At 43.6% G+C, this 17886-nt stretch overlaps 1 protein-coding gene across 1 annotated transcript in view; it reads right to left on the bottom strand.

The window, feature by feature from the left end:
- Positions 1–17886, bottom strand: part of PROS1 (protein S) — a 104480-nt gene that overhangs the window by 65361 nt on the left and 21233 nt on the right. The window contains exons 3-6 of the mRNA XM_040338728.1: positions 14043–14067; positions 10003–10092; positions 2900–3022; positions 1742–1873 (exon numbers count right to left, since the gene is read on the bottom strand). Of these exons, the coding sequence (XP_040194662.1) occupies positions 1742–1873; positions 2900–3022; positions 10003–10092; positions 14043–14067 (370 nt within the window). The remainder of the gene's footprint in view (positions 1–1741; positions 1874–2899; positions 3023–10002; positions 10093–14042; positions 14068–17886) is intronic.

The following is a 17886-nucleotide window of genomic DNA, read 5'->3' as shown; positions in this document are numbered from 1 at the left end:
ATCGTGTGAAGAGCTCCTTGCTGTGCCAGTTTATGGTGAAATTATACATATATATAGTTTCCCTTCATGAACAACATACAACTGTCTAGCTCTAAATTTTTCAGTTAAAGAATCTAACAATTGCTCTGCTTCCCATGTAATGGAGATGAACAGGTACAGATACACTATATTACTAAAAGTATTGGGAAACCTGCCTTTACACACACATGAACTTTAATGTCATCCCAGTCTTAGTCTGTAGGGTTCAATATTGAGTTGGCCCACCCTTTGCAGCTATAACAGCTTCAACTCCTTTAGGAAGACTGTCCACAAGGTTTAGGAGTGTGTCTATGACGATGTTTGACCATTCTTCAAGGAGCGCATTTCTAAGGTCAGGCACTTATGTGGAAAAAGAAGGCCTGCCTCGCAGTCTCCGCTCTAGTTCATCCCAAAGGTTTTCTTTCGGGTTAAGGTCAGGGCTCTGTGCAGGCCAGTAAAGTTCCTCCACCCTCAAACTTGCTCATCCATGTCTTTACGAACCTTGGTTTGTGCACTGGTCCAAATCATTTGGTGGAGGGGGGATTATGGTGTGGGGTTGTTTTTCAGGGGTTGGGCTTGGCCCCTTGGTTCCAGTGATGGGAATTCTTAGGATGTCAGCATACCAAGACATTTTGGACAATTTCATTCTCCCAATTTGTTGGAACAGTTTGGGGATGGCTCCTTCCTGTTCCAACATAAATGCGCACCAGTGCAATTAGAGCAGAGACTGCGAACCAGCCCTTCTCATCCAACATCAGCGCCTGACCTCACAAATGGTCTTCTGGAAGAATGGTCAAACATTCTCATAGACACACTCCTAAACCTTGTGGATGGCCTTCCCAGAAGAGTTGAAGCTGTTAAAGCTGCAAAGGGTGGAGCAACTCAATATTGAACTCTAGGGAGTCGGGACTAAGGCCTTGTACACACGATCAGTCTAAACCGATGAGAACGGACTGAAGTTCAGTTTCATCGGTCCAAACCGACCGTGTGTGGGCCCCATCAGTCAGTTATGCTTCGGTCCAGAAATTTAGAACTTGCTTTAAAATTGAACTGATGGACTGGTAACCGATAGGTCAAAACCGACGGTTAGTATGCAAAAGCATCAGTTCAAAACCCGCGCATGCTCAGAATCAAGTCGACGCATGCTTGGAAGCATTGAACTTCATTTTTTTCAGCACGTCGTTGTGTTTTACGTCACCGCGTTGGACTCGATCGTTTTTTTAACTGATGGTGTGTAGGCACATCAGACCATCAGTCAGCTTCATCGGTTAACCAATGAAACTGAACTTCAGTCCGTTCTCATCGGATGGACTGATCGTGTGTACAGGGCCTTAGACTGAGATGCCATTAAAGTTCATGTCTCCCTTTTGGTAGTATAGTGTATGTTTGCAGTCCATATCAGGAGAGCAGCCTAGGGTAACATTCATGGCTTTCTCTGTAGATACAGCGGAGAAGGTACGTAGCCATCCCTAGACAGGAAATGTCTTATCTGCAGGATTACCAATAAAGCTAAAGAAGCTTGACAAAAGAAAACTAAGGCAGCCACCACACCAAAGACTAGTAAGTTACAATATATTACATTTTTGGTTTTGGGTTTCGATACACTTAAGGTACAATGTCAGTCTATGTACACTAACAGCTAGTTATAGTGCTATAGAGAAAGAATAGCTTAGGTACTGAAACCATAAAAGCCGACAGTACACATGTTTGTCAGAACAGTTACCGTTACAGGTGTGTTTGTCCGCCAGCAGGTAGTAGCCATCTTCACATGCACATCGATATCCACCAGGAAAGTTCACACACCTCTGGCTACAGCCTGCATTCTCCTTTTCGGGATCCTCACATTCATTTATGTCTGCAAAAAAAAAAAAAAAAGACAAAGACTTTTGCTGTGCATGATTGTGTAGCAATTGTGTATGTTTGGGTATTCAGACAGCTTCAGGTCCTGTCTGTTAGCATACAATAGCCAGCAGTGTGGATGTGGGAACCTATGGAAATCTATATAACTCATTACATGTATGGCCATATCTGTCTGCTTTAAGCCTCGTACACACGACCGAGAAACTCGACGGGCGAAACACATCGTTTTCCTCCTCGAGTTCCTTGTCAGGCTGTCGAGGAACTCGACAAGCCAATTTTCTCCATTCCCGTCAAGGAACTAGAGAACATGTTCTCTTTTTGGCTCGTCGAGTTTCTCGACGGTTTCCTCGGCAAAAAAATATCTCCCAACAAGTTTCTTGCTAGTTTTTGCCGAGAAACTCGGGTGGTGTACGAGGCCTTGGTGTAGATTAGAAGGTCACGCTCATGCTCAGTGATAGTTTTGACCTTTATCACCCAACTCCTGCTAACATTGGACAAAAGTGAAAAATAAAGTTAAAATAGCCATGCCTGGAGAAAATGTGGCACTCCAAAAAAAAAATTCTATAAGCTCATCTAAATTGAAACAGCGGAAAACTTCAAAAGACAGGAATCACAGTTCTAGAATATCCAGAAGATGACAAAATGATGCATATCTCCCAACTTTTTGAGATGGGAATGAGGGACACCTATCAGAAAAAGTATGCAGGCATAAGACACACCCCTTGCCACGCCCCCTTAAAGGAGAATTGTACAAAAAACAAGATTGGTTAAACCCACAAGTGCTTTTTTTATCACTACTATTCCTTTATATTGGCTTTTGGAATTTACAAATGCAGGAATGTAGGAGGACTAATGAGGGGGAAAGAGGGACAGAGGGACATTGCTCCAAATCAGTCCCTCAAAATCAGGGACAGTTGGGAGGTATGATGATGGCTGCTCTGCTGTTGTTTTCTGCTGGTTGGATAAATATTAGCTGGTTCAGCACAGCTCTGGTTATGATGAACTACATTTGGTCACTCACCTTCATTGCAGCGCACTCCCTGCCATCCCGGTTTGCACACACAGGTATAGTTTCCTTTCCCATCTTTACACTCCTTGTATCCTTCTTTATGGCAGGGCATAGGCTTGCACTGATCTGGAAGTGCTGTTAAAAAAACAATGATGTGTTAAATAATAATTATTAACCACTTCATCCCCGGACCATTTTGCTGGTCAATGACCGGGCCACTTTTTGTGATTCGCCACTGCGTCGCTTTAACTGACAATTGCGCGGTCATGTGACGTGGCTCCCAAACAAAATTGGCATCCTTTTTTTCCCACAAATAGAGCTTTCTTTTGGTGGTATTTTATCACTTCTGCGGTTTTTATTTTTTGTGCTATAAACAAAAATACAGCGACAATTTTGAAAAAAAAATGAATGGTTTTTACTTTTTGCTGTAATAAATATCCTCCAAAAATATATAAAAAAACGATTTTTTCCTCAGTTTAGGCCGATACGTATTCTTCTACACATTTTTGGTAAAAAAAAAAACGCAATAAGCGTTTATTGATTGGTTTGCGCAAAAGTTATAGCGTCTACAAAATAGGGGATAGATTTAAGGCATTTTTATTAATATTTTTTTACTAGTAATAGCGGCGATCTGCGACCTTATGGCGGACACATCGGACACTTTTGACACATTTTTGGGACCATTGGCATTTTTATAGCGATCAGTGCTATAAAAATGCATTGATTACTGTAAAAATGTCACTGGCAGGGAAGGGGTTAACACTGGGGGGGTGAGGAAGGGGTTAATTATGTTCCCTCATTGTGTTCTAACTGAAGGGGGGGTGGGACTGACTTGGGGAAATGACAGATCGCTGTTTATACATTGTATGAACATGCGATCAGTCATTTCTCCCCCTGACAGGACTGGGAGCTGTGTGTTTACACACACAGCTCCCGGTTCTCTCTCTGTAACGAGCGATCGTGGGTGCCCGGCGGTGATCGTGCCCGATGGGCACTCGCATCAGCGCCAGCTGCTAGTAAACAAAGAGCTATTCACGCTATACAAGACTGAGCACCTGTTAATGAGGCTCAAGGGTTTCTCTTTCTTCTTCAGGTGATCCAAAATATTGTGCTACACAAAAAAGCTGCCATTGACTCTGACAGCTCCCCTTCAAAGGTTTACAGTATCTCACAACAGTAAGTACACCCCACACATTTTTGCAAATATTTTATTATATCTTTTCATGTGACAACACTGAAGAAATTACACTTTGCTACAATGTAAAGTAGCGAGTGTGCAGCTTGTATAACAGTATAAATTTGCTGTCCCCTCAAAATAACTCAACTTACAGATATTGCTGTCTAAACCACTCGCAACAAAAGTGAGTACACCCCTAAGTGAAAATGTCCAAATTGGCCCCGATTAGCCATTTTCCCTCCCAGTGTCATGTGACTCATTTGTGTTACAAGGTCTCAGGTGTGAATGGGGAGCAGGTGTGTTAAATTTGGTGTTATCGCTCTCACTCTCTCATACTGGTCACTGGAAGTTCAACATGGCACCTCATGGCAAAGAACTCTCTGAGGATCTGAAAAAAAAATGGTTTCTCTACATAAAGAAGGCCTAGGCTATAAGAAGATTGCCAAGACCCTGAAACTGAGCTGCAGCACAGTGGCCAAGATCATACAGCGGTTTAACAGGACAGGTTCCATTTAGAACAGGCCTCGCCATGGTCGACCAAAGAAGTTGAGTGCACGTGCTCAGCGTCATATCCAGAGGTTGTCTTTTAGAAATAGACATATGAGTGCTGCCAGCATTGCTGTATAGGTTGAAGGGGTGGGGGGTCAGCCTGTTAGTGCTCAGACCATACCCCGCACACTGCATCAAATTGGTCTGAATGGCTGTCATCCCAGAAGGAAGCCTCTACTAAAGATTATGCACAAGAAAGCCCGCAAACAGTTTGCTGAAGACAAGGACATGGATTACTAGAACCATGTCCTGTGGTTGATGAGACCAAGATAAACTTCTTTGGTTCAGATGGTGTCAAGTGTGTGTGGCAGCAACCAGGTGAGAAGTACAAAGACAAGTGTGTCTTGCCTACAGTTAAGCATGGTGGTGGGAGTGTCATGGTCTGGGGCTGCATGAGTGCTGCCGGTGACTTGTCGTTAAGGTTCCCCTATCGAGCTGGTTCCTTTAAGGACTGCGCAGGCGCAATCCTTGCCGACGGAAATCTCCGAACCTCGGCCGGCATCCAGGCTCATTCTTTAACATCCCTGTGGATTGGAGGATGTTAAAAAAAGAGCCAGGAGGCCGAGCGAGCGGAGCGAGCCATCCGAGCGAAGCGAGGACGTGAGGCCGACTGGCCACTTTCCTCAAATTTCACGTCGCCCTGGATGCCGGCCGAGGTTCAGAGATTTCCATCGGCATGGATTGCGCCTGCGCAGTCTTTACAGGAACCAGCTCGTTAGCCGGAACCATATCATCAGATCACCGGCACTGGGGAACTATAGTTCATTGAGGGAACCATGAATGCCAACATGTACTATGGCATACTGAAGCCGAGCATGATCCCCTGCCTTCAGAGCTACAGGTGAAGGTGATGGATGGCCAAGCATGTCTCCAGACCTAAACCCTACTGAGCATCTGTGGGACATACTGAAACAGAAGGCGGAGGGGCGCAAGGTATCTAACATCCACCAGCTCTGTGATGTCATCATGAAGGAGTGGAAGAGGACTCCAATGGCAACCTGTGAAGCTGGTCAACTCCATGCCCAAAAGGGTTAAGGCAGCGCTGAAAAATAATGGTGGCCTCACAAAAAATTGACACTTTGGACCCAATTTGGACATTTTCACTTAGGGGTGTACTCACTTTTGTTGCCAGCGGTTTAGACATTAATTGCTGTGTGTTGAGTTATTTTGAGGGGACACCAAATTCACACTGTGAGGCCCCATACACACGAGAGGATCCATCCGCTGAAAAATCTCAGCGGATCGGTTTCAACGGATAGATCCCCTGGTGTGTACGTTCCAGCGGATATTTATCCGCGGATATTTCTGATTTCCAGCAGATAAAAATTTGTAGACATGCTTACAAATCTATCCGCTGGAATCGGAACCAGCGGATCGATCCGGTGGTCTGTACAGACTCACCGGATCGATCCGTCCGAACCCATCCCTCGCATGCGTCGTAATGATTCGACGCATGCGTGGATATCCTTATATGACAGCATCGCGCACGTCGCCGCGTCACGTCACCGCGATGGGAATTCAGGGCGCGGATTTCAATCCGATGGTGTGTACACTCCATCGGATTAAAATCCGCAGAGGATTTATCCGCGGATACGGTCCGGCGGACCGTATCCGCGGATAAATCCTATCGTGTGTACCAGGCCTCATACAAGCTGTACACTCACTACTTTACATTGTAGCAAAGTATTATTTCTTCAGTGTTGGCACATAAAAAGATATAATAAAATATTAACAAAAGTGTGAGAGGCGTACGCACTTTTGCGAGATACTGTATGTTTGCAAAGCTGGAAGAAGCCTTGGGTGTGTGTTTTTAAATAATATCCCCTAACCAGTGGACTAGAAGGCATGTATAGTACATTGCAAATGGCTCAGTATACACAGCTGTGTTCAATAGGCAAAATTTTGCATCATGTTAATGTGAATGGTGCCCCCTGCTGGCAAAATGCTCGCAGAAAAGGTTTTCAGTTCACCCATATAACCCAGAGGCAGACAGAATATACTTTTTCAAATCTTCCAAATTCCTCTCCCTAGTTTCAGTTCACCAAATTAAACAACCAATCAAAGCTAAATTTACATTGATCTGGCTATAATACCATGAAATCTGATTGGCTGTTGATAGGCTCATGAGCATTGTGCAATATACAGTGACTCGAACACCTGTCATTTGGAATTTATCATAAAAAAAGAATAAGCCAGGGAAAATTAGGTGTGGGTTCAGGCAACTTAAAATATAACTAAACCAAGAACAAAGATGTAATATATCAGAGCTTATAAGTCCTTAGGTAGGTTGGATGCATTAGGTTATGTTTTTTTTTCCTTTATGTTTTTAGACTGCCCACAATGGTTGATATTACCATCAGGGGCGGACTGACAACTCATGGGGCCTCCGGGCAATAGGAGATTATGGGGCCCCCAGGCAATAGGAGATTATGGGCCCCCCAGGCAATTTTTTATGGGGCCACACAGTATACATACACAGTATACACACACACATACAGTATGCATACACAGTATACACACACACATACAGTATGCATACACAGTATACACACACACATACAGTATGCATACACAGTATACACACACAGAATACACATACACACACACTGAAAAGGTACTGGAGAGGCGGGACAGCTATAATCTTGGGATTTTTTTTTTAAAGTGCCCGAATGGTCAGTCCGCCCATGATTACCACTTTACATTAGGGATATTACAGTAGTATGTATTATTTATATATTTATAATGGTTATAATCATCAAAAGTAACATTTCTGTCTTTGCAGATGACACCAAGCTATGCAGTGGAATAACGTCCTTACAGGATGTCGCCAATTTACAAGCCGACCTCAATGCTCTGTCTAATTGGGGACTGAGTGGCAGATGAGGTTTAATGTTGATAAATGTAAAGTTATGCACTTAGGGAATAAGAATATGCATGCATCATACATACTAGGGGGAGTACAACTGGGGGGATCTGTAGTGGAGAAGGATCTGGGGGTCTTGGTAGATCATAAGCTCAATAATAACATGCAATGCCAAGCTGTGGTTTCCAAAGCGAGCAAAGTCCTTTCTTGTATTAAGAGAGGTATAGACTCCAGAGACAGAGATATAATTTTGCCCCTGTACAAATCATTAGTAAGATCTCATCTGGAATATGCAGTTGAGTTTGGGGCCCCAGTTCTCAAAAAGGATATCGGAGAACTGGAGAAAGTGCAGAGAAGGCCAACCAAACTGATAAGAGGCATGGAGGAGCTCAGCTATGAGGAAAGATTAGAGGAACTGAATTTATTCACTCTTGAGAAGAGGAGAATTAGAGGGGATATGATCAACATGTACAAATATATAAGGGGTCCATATAGTGGACTTGGTGTTGAGTTATTCACTTTACGGTCAACACTGAGGACAAGGGGGCACTCTTTACGTCTAGAGGAAAAGAGATTTCACCTCCAAATACGGAAAGGTTTCTTCACAGTAAGAGCTGTGAAAATGTGGAACAGACTCCCTCCAGAGGTGGTTCTGGCCAGCTCAGTAGATTGCTTTAAGAAAGGCCTGGATACTTTCCTAAATGTACATAAAATAATTGAGTACTAAGATTTGCAGGTAAAGTTGATCCAGGGTAAATCTGATTGCCTCTCGGGGGATCAGGAAGGATTTTTTCCCCTGCTGTAGCAAATTGGATCATGCTCTGCTGGGGTTTTTTGCCTTCCTCTGGATCAACTGTGGGTATGGAGTTGGGTGTATAGGATTGTACTGTGTTATTTATTTTGTTTGTTTATTTTTTGTGGTTGAACTGGATGGACTTGTGTCTTTTTTCAACCTGACTAACTATGTAACTATGTATAATATACCACTTAAAGTTTATGTATAGCCAAAGCTTGGAGAGTTAAAATCTCTGTAAATTTATATTTTGCTATCTGTGTCCCATTCACTTCTTGTCCATCAAATGAAACAGAAAAGGAGGGGAAGTCTCTACCAAGTGAGAGCAATTCTCCTCTAAGATAGTTGTCACATGAACAGGTGTCCCCATTTCTTTCCCCTTTCCTTTTGTTCTGGTGACAACTGCAAAAAATGTTTTTGGTATATTAGTATGCTTCTATTAGCAACCAAAGAATTACATTGGTGAAGCTAGGGACTGTGCTCAAGTAACCGAAAAAAAGAGGCAGTACCTTGTATTCAGTGACAACGGTTCCCAATAAAATTAAGCAGGATAATTCTCTCTACCACAGACAACACAGACAATAAAAGACTGTCAGAGGGTTAAGTTCCCACTCTATCCAAACTTAAAAAAAGTTTTGGCTATAGGTAAACTTTAACCATTATTTCCCACAACTTTTAGTGGCAGGCTTAAAGGATAAATTCACCTTTTACAATCATATTCATCAGTGTCCGGCCCCCACTCCCCCCCACCCCCCCAGCTCTGACAGCTAGCAGGCATCTACTATCCCCTGCTAGCTGTCACAATTTAAAAAAAAAAAGTGCCGTCCACCCCCTGAGCCGTGTCACTGATTCACAGTTCTCTGTGAATAGAAAACTACAGGTCCCTACAGTCTTTGCGGCTGTCGGTTTGTAGTTTTCAATGAACTACCACGGTGCTGTAGAGTGCTGTGGTAGTTCATTGAGTCATCCTGTCAGATTGTATCTGCTTGCCGGTATGATGTAAGATGTTTGCGCATATAAGCGTTTTATCCAAAACATTCCCATCTGCTCATTTTCCACTATTAGCACTTTACACTTGAAAATGCTGAACGCTTCTAAACGCCACGTTTATGTGCATCAAGCGTTTTTTCTGCCGGAAAACACCTCTTGTGATCAGGTTTTTTCGGTCTGTAAACGTTCCTCTTAAAATATGCACGGCGTACGACGGCACTATAAAGGGGAAGTTCCATTCGAATGGCGCCACCCTTTGGGCTGATTATGCTAATTTCCCATCTCATAACTTGCTTCTGAGCATGCACGTTTTTTTCCCCATCGTTAAAGTGTACACACAACCGTTTTTTACATCGAGAAAAACAACGACGTGAAAAACGAGGAGAAAAAAATAGAGCACGTTCTAAATTTTTAATGCCCATTTTTCTCAACGAAAAAAATGCTCTGGAGGATACACACGGCCGTTTTTAACAACCAATTTAAGAAATGGCATTTTTCACGTCATGAAAAATGGTCGTGTGTACGCGGCTTTAGCGCCTAAATGTGCGTAGACACATAGGATAACATAAGGTTGCTTCTACAGGCTGAAAGAAAGAAAAACACAGCAAATGCCTGTATAAGCAGCATTTTTTTTATGCCCAGTGTACATGATGCCCTATGGTTACTATGAATACTACATTCTACTGAATGTTGATATTATTCTATTGCCTGTTGAAAAAAAAAATCTTTATTAATATACAAACCAGTAACACATGATCTTAGGTCTGCTGGGCCATCATAATCCAGATAACTAAGCTTATTTGCATTCCCATTGCGATGGCTGCCAAGGCAGGCTATAAAATACAGAAAGAAAAGTTTAGTATTATTATTAATATTTTTATTATTATTATTATTAGAATGATATATTGCAACAATAAGTTAAAACATATAAACATGTAAACTGTAGCATCTCCATGTAATTAAAAAACCAAACCCCTATCAAGGCTTGATTCCCACTGCCGGCACTTGGGATCTGACTTGTGAGTCCCCAAGTCGCATGACATGTGAAATCCCATGTAAGTCAATGAGAGCTGTTTTAAAGGGGTTGAAAATCCTTGTGTTTTTTCCCCTTAGTGTATCCTATGCATTAAGGGGAAAAAAACCTTGCAGTGTCCGCCCCTCCCAGCCCCCCGGTTTTACCACCCCTGAATTTTTGTGGGCGCAATCCCGTGTCGCTCTCTCCACGGCTTCTTGGCTCTTCATTGGATAGATTGATAGCAGCGCAGCCAATGGCTCCCACTGCTGTCAATCAAATCCAATGACGCAGCCACCGGGGGGCAGGACCGAGTCATACACTCAACCTCTATGGACGTCAAGCGTATGACACAGGAGTGCGCCCGCAATGTAACCCCCTTGGGAGAGACCTTTTCAGAGGGGGTTATCTAATGCCTGGAGGAACCGCGAGAACCGCCGTGGGACCCCAGAAGAGGAGGATAGGGGCCACTCTGTGCAAAACGAACTGCACAGTGGAAGCAAGTATGATATGTTTGTTATTTAAAAAAAATAAAAAAACCTTTAATATCACTTTAAAGCGGAGTTCCGGACACAATTTCACTTTTTAAATATAAATACCCCTGTAATACACAAGCTTAATGTATTCTAGTAAAGTTAGTCTGTAAACTAAGGTCCGTTTTGTTAGGTTGTTACAGCATTTAGACACTTTATAAAATAGAAATTGACTGGGGCCATCTTAAGTGTGGGCATCATGAAGCCAGACTGTATGACTTCCTGGATTTCAGCCTTGCACATGCTCAGTGCTGCACAAGCAGTGTCAGATCAGGTTTCAGCACCTGTGCTGTCCAAGTCACATGATTCTTTGAGACTGGGGAGTGCACAGACTCCTGGAAAATTACACCCACTACATTCCCAGGAGTCTGTGCGGTGTAGGTTAGGAAGCATTAAGCACCTAGGTGCAGGAAGAGGGAAGATTTAACTATTCTGCCTAGCAACAACACTTTGAAGGCATCTAAAAAAAAAAAAAAATTCGTAAAGGACTAATGAATTTTTTTTAAAAACTACTGATGTAATGTTATATTTATGGGTGGAACTCCACTTTAATTAGCACTACTAAAGTTGCTCCGACTTTAGAAAACGTTCTTGTACTACTTCAAGGCGACTTTTATACAAATTCTATTCTATACTTCTATCAAAGTAGTACAATGGAACCTTGGAATACGAGCATAATCCGTTCCAGGAGAATGCTTGTAATCCAAAGCACTTGCATATCAAAGTGAGTTTTTCCATAGAGGTCAATGGAAACAAAGATAATTTGTTCCGCATTGACTTCTATGGCATGCAATACCGCATGTGGCCAGAGGCGGGGGGGGGGGGGGCTGGAGAGCCTCAAAAATACTCGTAAGTTGAGACAAATTTTTGAGGGGTTTTGGAATAAAAAATGTTTTATATCCTGTGGTGTTATTACTCTGTACGTGTGTAGAGCAGTTGCTAATGTTAAGCCAATCAGTACAAAGTATAAATAGATTTATAGAAATCTTGTAATGTTTTAGCTGGGCACATGGGCATAAATACCTATTCAGCAACAGTGTGATGTTCAGGTCTTGGTATGTTTCCCAATGTAATATTAGGAAGGATGGTCAAATTGATGACTTTTCTTATGTGTTATAAATGACGATTTATGTTTTATGATTAGGCTTCTTCATGGATCTATAAAGGATGCTATTGTCTATCGACCATCAGTAATCAGACATGGCCTGTCTTTGGTTATGGGTTGAATTATCTGCGATAAGATAATGCAATGCCAACAAGACAATTACAAAACTTACAAGTATTACAGAGTGTGGTAGGTACAAAACTTTTTGGAGTTTGCCAAAGCAATAGACCATAGGTTATAAAGGTGGTACATGGCTTAATTCCAGTGTAGAGCAGTGGTTTATACCCATTGTGGCATTGGGGTGATTGATTATACTCATGTGATTTTCCAATGAGTTGAGACAGTTCAAACTGTATTTTAGGGCATGGCGGCCCACTTTTATTAAACAGAACGGAAAGCTCACATAAGTTGCCCACGCAGGGGATTTTCACATGGACAGACAATGGAAAACGGCAAGCCACCTGACTCCCTTGTCAGCAGCCCGCTGTTCTCCTTTCTAGTTCATCTGACTGTGATGTCCAGCTCTTCTGATTAACTTGGCTCACTTAGCCTTTAGTCGCAGCGCGCTGCTGCGCAATCCAATCCTGACCTATGGATAGGGGTTCTCCTGACACCCCGATAGGAGCCCACTTGACTCCTGGAACAAGACCTCATGTCTCCTGGCTGCCAGCTGGGGCACATACACCCCTGGGTGAGAACTTCTGTCTCCAAATTGGGAGATCTGAACTATCTTTAGGATTGAATACATAATGACCCTGCATAACTGTGTACTCACACAGGCTGCAGTCACCTGGTAAAATCCAGACACAGGATTGAAGGGTTCGTCCCACCCAACACAATTTGGAACCTTCAAGCTTAAAGTGGAGTTCCATCCCAAAGTGGAACTTCCGCTTAAACCACTCCTCGCCCCCTTACATGCCACATTTGGAATGTCATTTTTCAGGAGGAGTGGGACTTCCTGTCCCACTTCCTCCTTCCGCCCAGGGACCGCTTATGCCGGGTACACGCGAGAGGATTTATCCGCGGAAACGGTCCTCCGGACCGTATCCGCGGATAAATCCTCTGGCGGATTTTGATCTCCTGGTTGTACTAACCAGGAGATCAAAATCCCCGCGGAATTCCGTCCGCGGTGACGTGTTGCGCCGTCGCCGCGATTATGACGCGGCGACGTGCGCGACGCTGTCATATAAGGATATCCACGCATGCGTCGAATCATTACGACGCATGCGAGGGATGGGTTCGGACGGATCGATCCGGTGAGTCTGTACAGACCACCGGATCGATCCGCTGGAGCCGATTCCAGCGGATAGATTTCTTAGCATGCTAAGAAATTTTTATCCGCTGGAAATCGGTCGGCCCGAAATATATCCGCGGATAAATATCCGCTGGATCGTACACACCAGCGGATCTATCCGCTGAAACCGATCCGCGGATCAATTTCAGCGGTTCGATCCTCTCGTGTGTACGGGGCCTTAGGCGACTCATCATATCGCCTTAGACGGCCCCTCCCTGTAGGCGATCACCTGGGACATGTGACAGGTCCCAGGCGATCGCCTGTCCACTCCTAGAGCGCAGCGCCGCTTGCGCATGCGCAGTGAGTGCCCGGCCGTGAAGCCGCAAGCTGTCCCGGCCGGGTGTCCACAGTCAGAATGGAGCCGCCGGCGGAGAGGGGGTAAGAGGAGCGACACTCCTGACGGCCGCGTCGCTGGACCATGGAACAGGTAAGTGTCTGTTTATTAAAAACCAGCAGCTACACTTTTTGTAGCTGCTGACTTTTAATAAACATAAAAAAGGCTGGAACTCCCCTTTAAAGAGGAGCTCCAATCGTTTTTCTAAAAATTCAAAGTCAGCAGCTACAAAAACTGTAGCTGCTGACTTTTAATAAACAGATACTCACCTGTCCCGGAATCCAGTGCTGTGCTCACCCGAGGGGGTTCTGGGTTATCGTCTTCCGTGCCTGGCACCAGCATTTTAACTGTGGGCATGTGGGCAGGACAAAAAGTACAATTTCCCTAAGAGGAGGGGCCTCAAAGCGGAACATCTCCTTTTGGGTGAAGTTCTACTTTGAGAGCACATATTCTATAACAATCATAACAAAGATATAATTTCTAAATTATGGAAATATTCACTTACCTAAGTATCTTGGGTAAAAGAATTCCTAGATAAATATAAAAAAAATAAAAAAGAATTATTCATAAGGATTAAACAACATCTATGGTCAAAATGTAAAATCATTCATTTGTACATTGTATTTAAATGATTCCAGCCTACTCTTATTAACCTGACGCTTGAAAATGGTGGAGATCCCCACACATTTACTTTGTTGGATCCTGTGACATGCAAGGGCAGCCATCACAAATTTTGGAGCCCCTTACACAGCTTTAGGCATAGAACTGGGGAGGGGGGTGCTGAAAAAAAAATAAGCCCGGAAGGGGGGGGGGCCTGGGGACCATCGGGCCCCTTACAGGTGTAATGCAAAAAAAAAAAAAAACACGGAAGGGGGGACTGCCGGGCCTGTAAGGGGCCCTGGGGATCATTGGGCCCCTTACAGGTGTAATGCAAAAAATAAAAAAATAATAAAAAAAACGGGAGAGGGGGCCAGCCGGGCCTGTAAGGGGCCCATCGGCCCCTTGCAGGTATAATGCAAAAAAAATCATTAAATTAAAAAATTCAAATAAAAAAAATATAAAAAAAACGGGAGGGGGCCCCTTACAGGTGTAATGCCTGTACCCCCCTGATGGCAGCCCTGGAGCAATATATTCACTATGCCCTATGAGTAGGTTTTGCTGTGTCACATTTCACAGAGCCTGCCCTCTGGGGTTTTCCACATCAAGATGAATTTTCAGGAGGAAGAGTCACAACAGGAATCACTGCTTTCAGGAAGCAAGGTACATGGGATATGTAGTCCTTAAAAATTGAAAACAATTAACAGAGCAGAAGCTGCAAAGCATGCAGAGAATCTTGGAAGTTGTGGAAAGAGATGGCAGAACGCAGGCAGAACGCACAACATAAACGGATATTTTTAAAGTAAGTTTATACTGGATTGGCAGTAATAACTATTGTCTGTTATGCTATTACAATGCTGATGTTACAAAATGAAAATGTCTACTGTGATCATAAATTTCCTACAGAGATGGTAAATATGATCCTTTGGGGCTAATAAGACCCCATTTACACTGGAACGGTGCGGCACTAGTGGTTTACCACTGTTATAGCGGCGCTTTTCACCCGCTAGCGGGGCACTTTTAACCCCCCGCTAGCAGCTGAATAAAGGGTTAAAAGCGTCCGTGTTGCGACACTGCCAAATTGCTTTGCAGGACTTTTTCCCCGTCCTGCAAGTGTACCACCCCAGTGTGAAAGCACTCGAGGTGCTTTTCAGGTGCTTTACAGGTACTATTTTTATCGCTAAAATGCCTAAAAAAACGCCCCAGTGTGAAAGGGGTCTAAAGCTTGAAAAAGTCACTAGAGGGACTGCATATGGCACTTTTTTGGGATTGCATACAGTATGTAAACGTCAAATATATTGTGGTGGGGAGAAAGTTATTGTTATTCTTTTTAAACTGGGGCGATACAACACAGCTCTTCTTAAAGTGATTATTATTATTGTTTAAAATAAGGAACATGTTATACTTACCTGTGCCATGCAATGGTTTTGCATAGAGAAGTTTCCATCCACTTCTTCTGGGGTCCCCCCACCGTGCTCTTGGCTCCTCCTCTCTTCTGAGTTCCTGCATAGGAAGTCCCTTGCTATGGGACCCACTCTCCCTCCTCACAGGATATGATAAACAATGGCTCCTGCTGCTGCCTCCAAGTCCTTTGAGGAGGGTGAGCGAGAGCAGCGCCAACGCAATTGGGCACAGGCTCAGGTCAGTATTTAGGGGGGGTTGCAGGGGGTGGGGGAGCTGATCACAAAAGTTTTTTTTAACTTAATGCAGAAAATACATTAGGGTAAAAAACCTTCTGCCTTTAAAACCGCTTTAAGAGTTAGCTAGCTGAAGAATCTTCAATGTCCAACACTACTGAGAGTAGAAGATATCTGGTACCCCTATGTGTGCTGTGGTTTCATCCATCGGCCCCTGCAGGACACAATCATTTCTCCTTTATTTTCACCTGGTGATCCTGCCAGTAACATACTTCCTGCCCTAGAGTGATAACATTCACTCACTGTACTGTATCATAGAGGAGCAGTATTGTCACCCTAAGCCGCTCACCTGGTTTGGACTACAAACACCCCACCCTCATCTCTATTACATAGCGAGGAGAGGTTTTATAGTTTACAGGAGATATCTGGGAAAAACTAATAACATTGAGATTTCTGCCAGGAATCAGAACGATTTTTTTTCTTGGGTTTAGATATGCTTTAGGAGCCCATTCACACCATATACACTGAACTGCATAGTCCCAATGCATAGATAAAGAAAATTCCCATTGCTTCAGTTCAAACCGATGTGTTGTGTTAATGAGTGCTGAAAAAAATAGGTGTACCATGCTTTGTAATGTGCTGCGGTCTATAAAGTTGAATGAAATGTATTTTGTGAAACTTTAATAAAGTTAAAAAAAGGAAAAATGTTGTAGCAGTGCATCCCACTGCCCCTATGCAACGCACACCCATGGGTACACATTATACAAAGCAAAAACCACACCTGCTGGAGTGTATCGGTCCTAAATCGGTGCCTCTGACCCACTTATACTCACCTTCACAACACTGTAGGTATACGTGGTAAGTACAAGTCAGAGATTTACTTTAAGTATATTCACTATGCATAATCTGGTGACGCCTAAAGGGCTCATTTACACTTGCTTCAGCTTCAACAAGGCTTCAACAGGGCTTCGGTCAGGCTTTGTTAAAGCTATCTGAACGCTAGTCAAAGCCCGTCACTAAATAAAATTGTTAGCTTACAGTCCTGTTTACACCTGCTTTTGCTTTGCTTTGCTTTGCCGTTGCTTCACTTAAAAAATGATACCCCATGTAGCGTCAGTGGTGCTTCAAAGCATCTTCAAAGCCTCTATAGAAGTCTATGTCAAAGCTCGCTTGAAGCCCCACAAAGGCCCATCAATGCCTCACCGAAGCTCCACGAAGCCCCACCGAAGCACCAAGCAAAAGCAAGGTGTAAACAGGACTGTAAGTTAACCATTTTATTTATTAACAGGAGCTTTGACTGGTGTTCAGAGAGCTTTAACAAAGCATGTCCGAAGCCATGTTTTTTTAAGCAAGTGTATAATAGCCCTAAGTGTAACTAAAGAGAAAACTTTCTTTTTTGTTTTGGACAGAGTGGAGAGGGATTAGAACGCCTGTCTGGTTTTTATTGCTGTCTGTGTCCCCGTTAGGGAGGTTTACCCTCTCTATTTGTCCATTTTACCATCATCATACCATGAAAATTAAAAAAATTAAACAAATTTGGGGTTTGCCACTGTAACAGGAATAGAGGAGGAATCTTTCCATTGGTAATCTAGTTCTGGCAACAACAAGGGATTCCCTCACTTTGGAAAAATTTCATCTAACTTCCTGTTTTGGCTATGGGACAGGAAGTGAATGGAACTCTTCTCAATGGGATACAGATGGGAAAAAAAGGGGGAAAAACTGACAGTTATAACCCTCCCTTATTCTATCCAACATAAAAAAATACCTTTTAGTTCTACTTTAACCACTTCAGCCCCGGACCATTTGGGTGGTCAAAGACCAGGCCACTTTTTGCGATTCGGCACTGCGTTGCTTTAACTGACAATTGCGCGGTCGTGCGACGTGAAGGGGTTAACCACTAGTTGGTGCTGTAGGGGTTAAGTGTTACCTGCATAGTGTTTCTAAATGTAGGGGGGGTGGGCTCTGTGTCACATGACACTGATCTCCGCTCCGAGTACAAGGAGCCGAGATCAGTGTGATTCTCACTAGACTCTATACCTCCGTGAGACGATCGCAGAGATTCCCGCGGCGATCGAGTCCGCGGGACCCGCGGTCCGACTCATGGGGAAGGCGGCA

The sequence above is a fragment of the Rana temporaria genome, chromosome 2, assembly GCF_905171775.1.
Source record: "Rana temporaria chromosome 2, aRanTem1.1, whole genome shotgun sequence".
In the NCBI taxonomy this organism is placed as follows: Eukaryota; Metazoa; Chordata; class Amphibia; order Anura; family Ranidae; genus Rana; species Rana temporaria.
The sequence above is the reverse complement of the archived record's forward strand: the minus strand, read 5'-3'. Positions and strand labels throughout refer to the sequence as shown.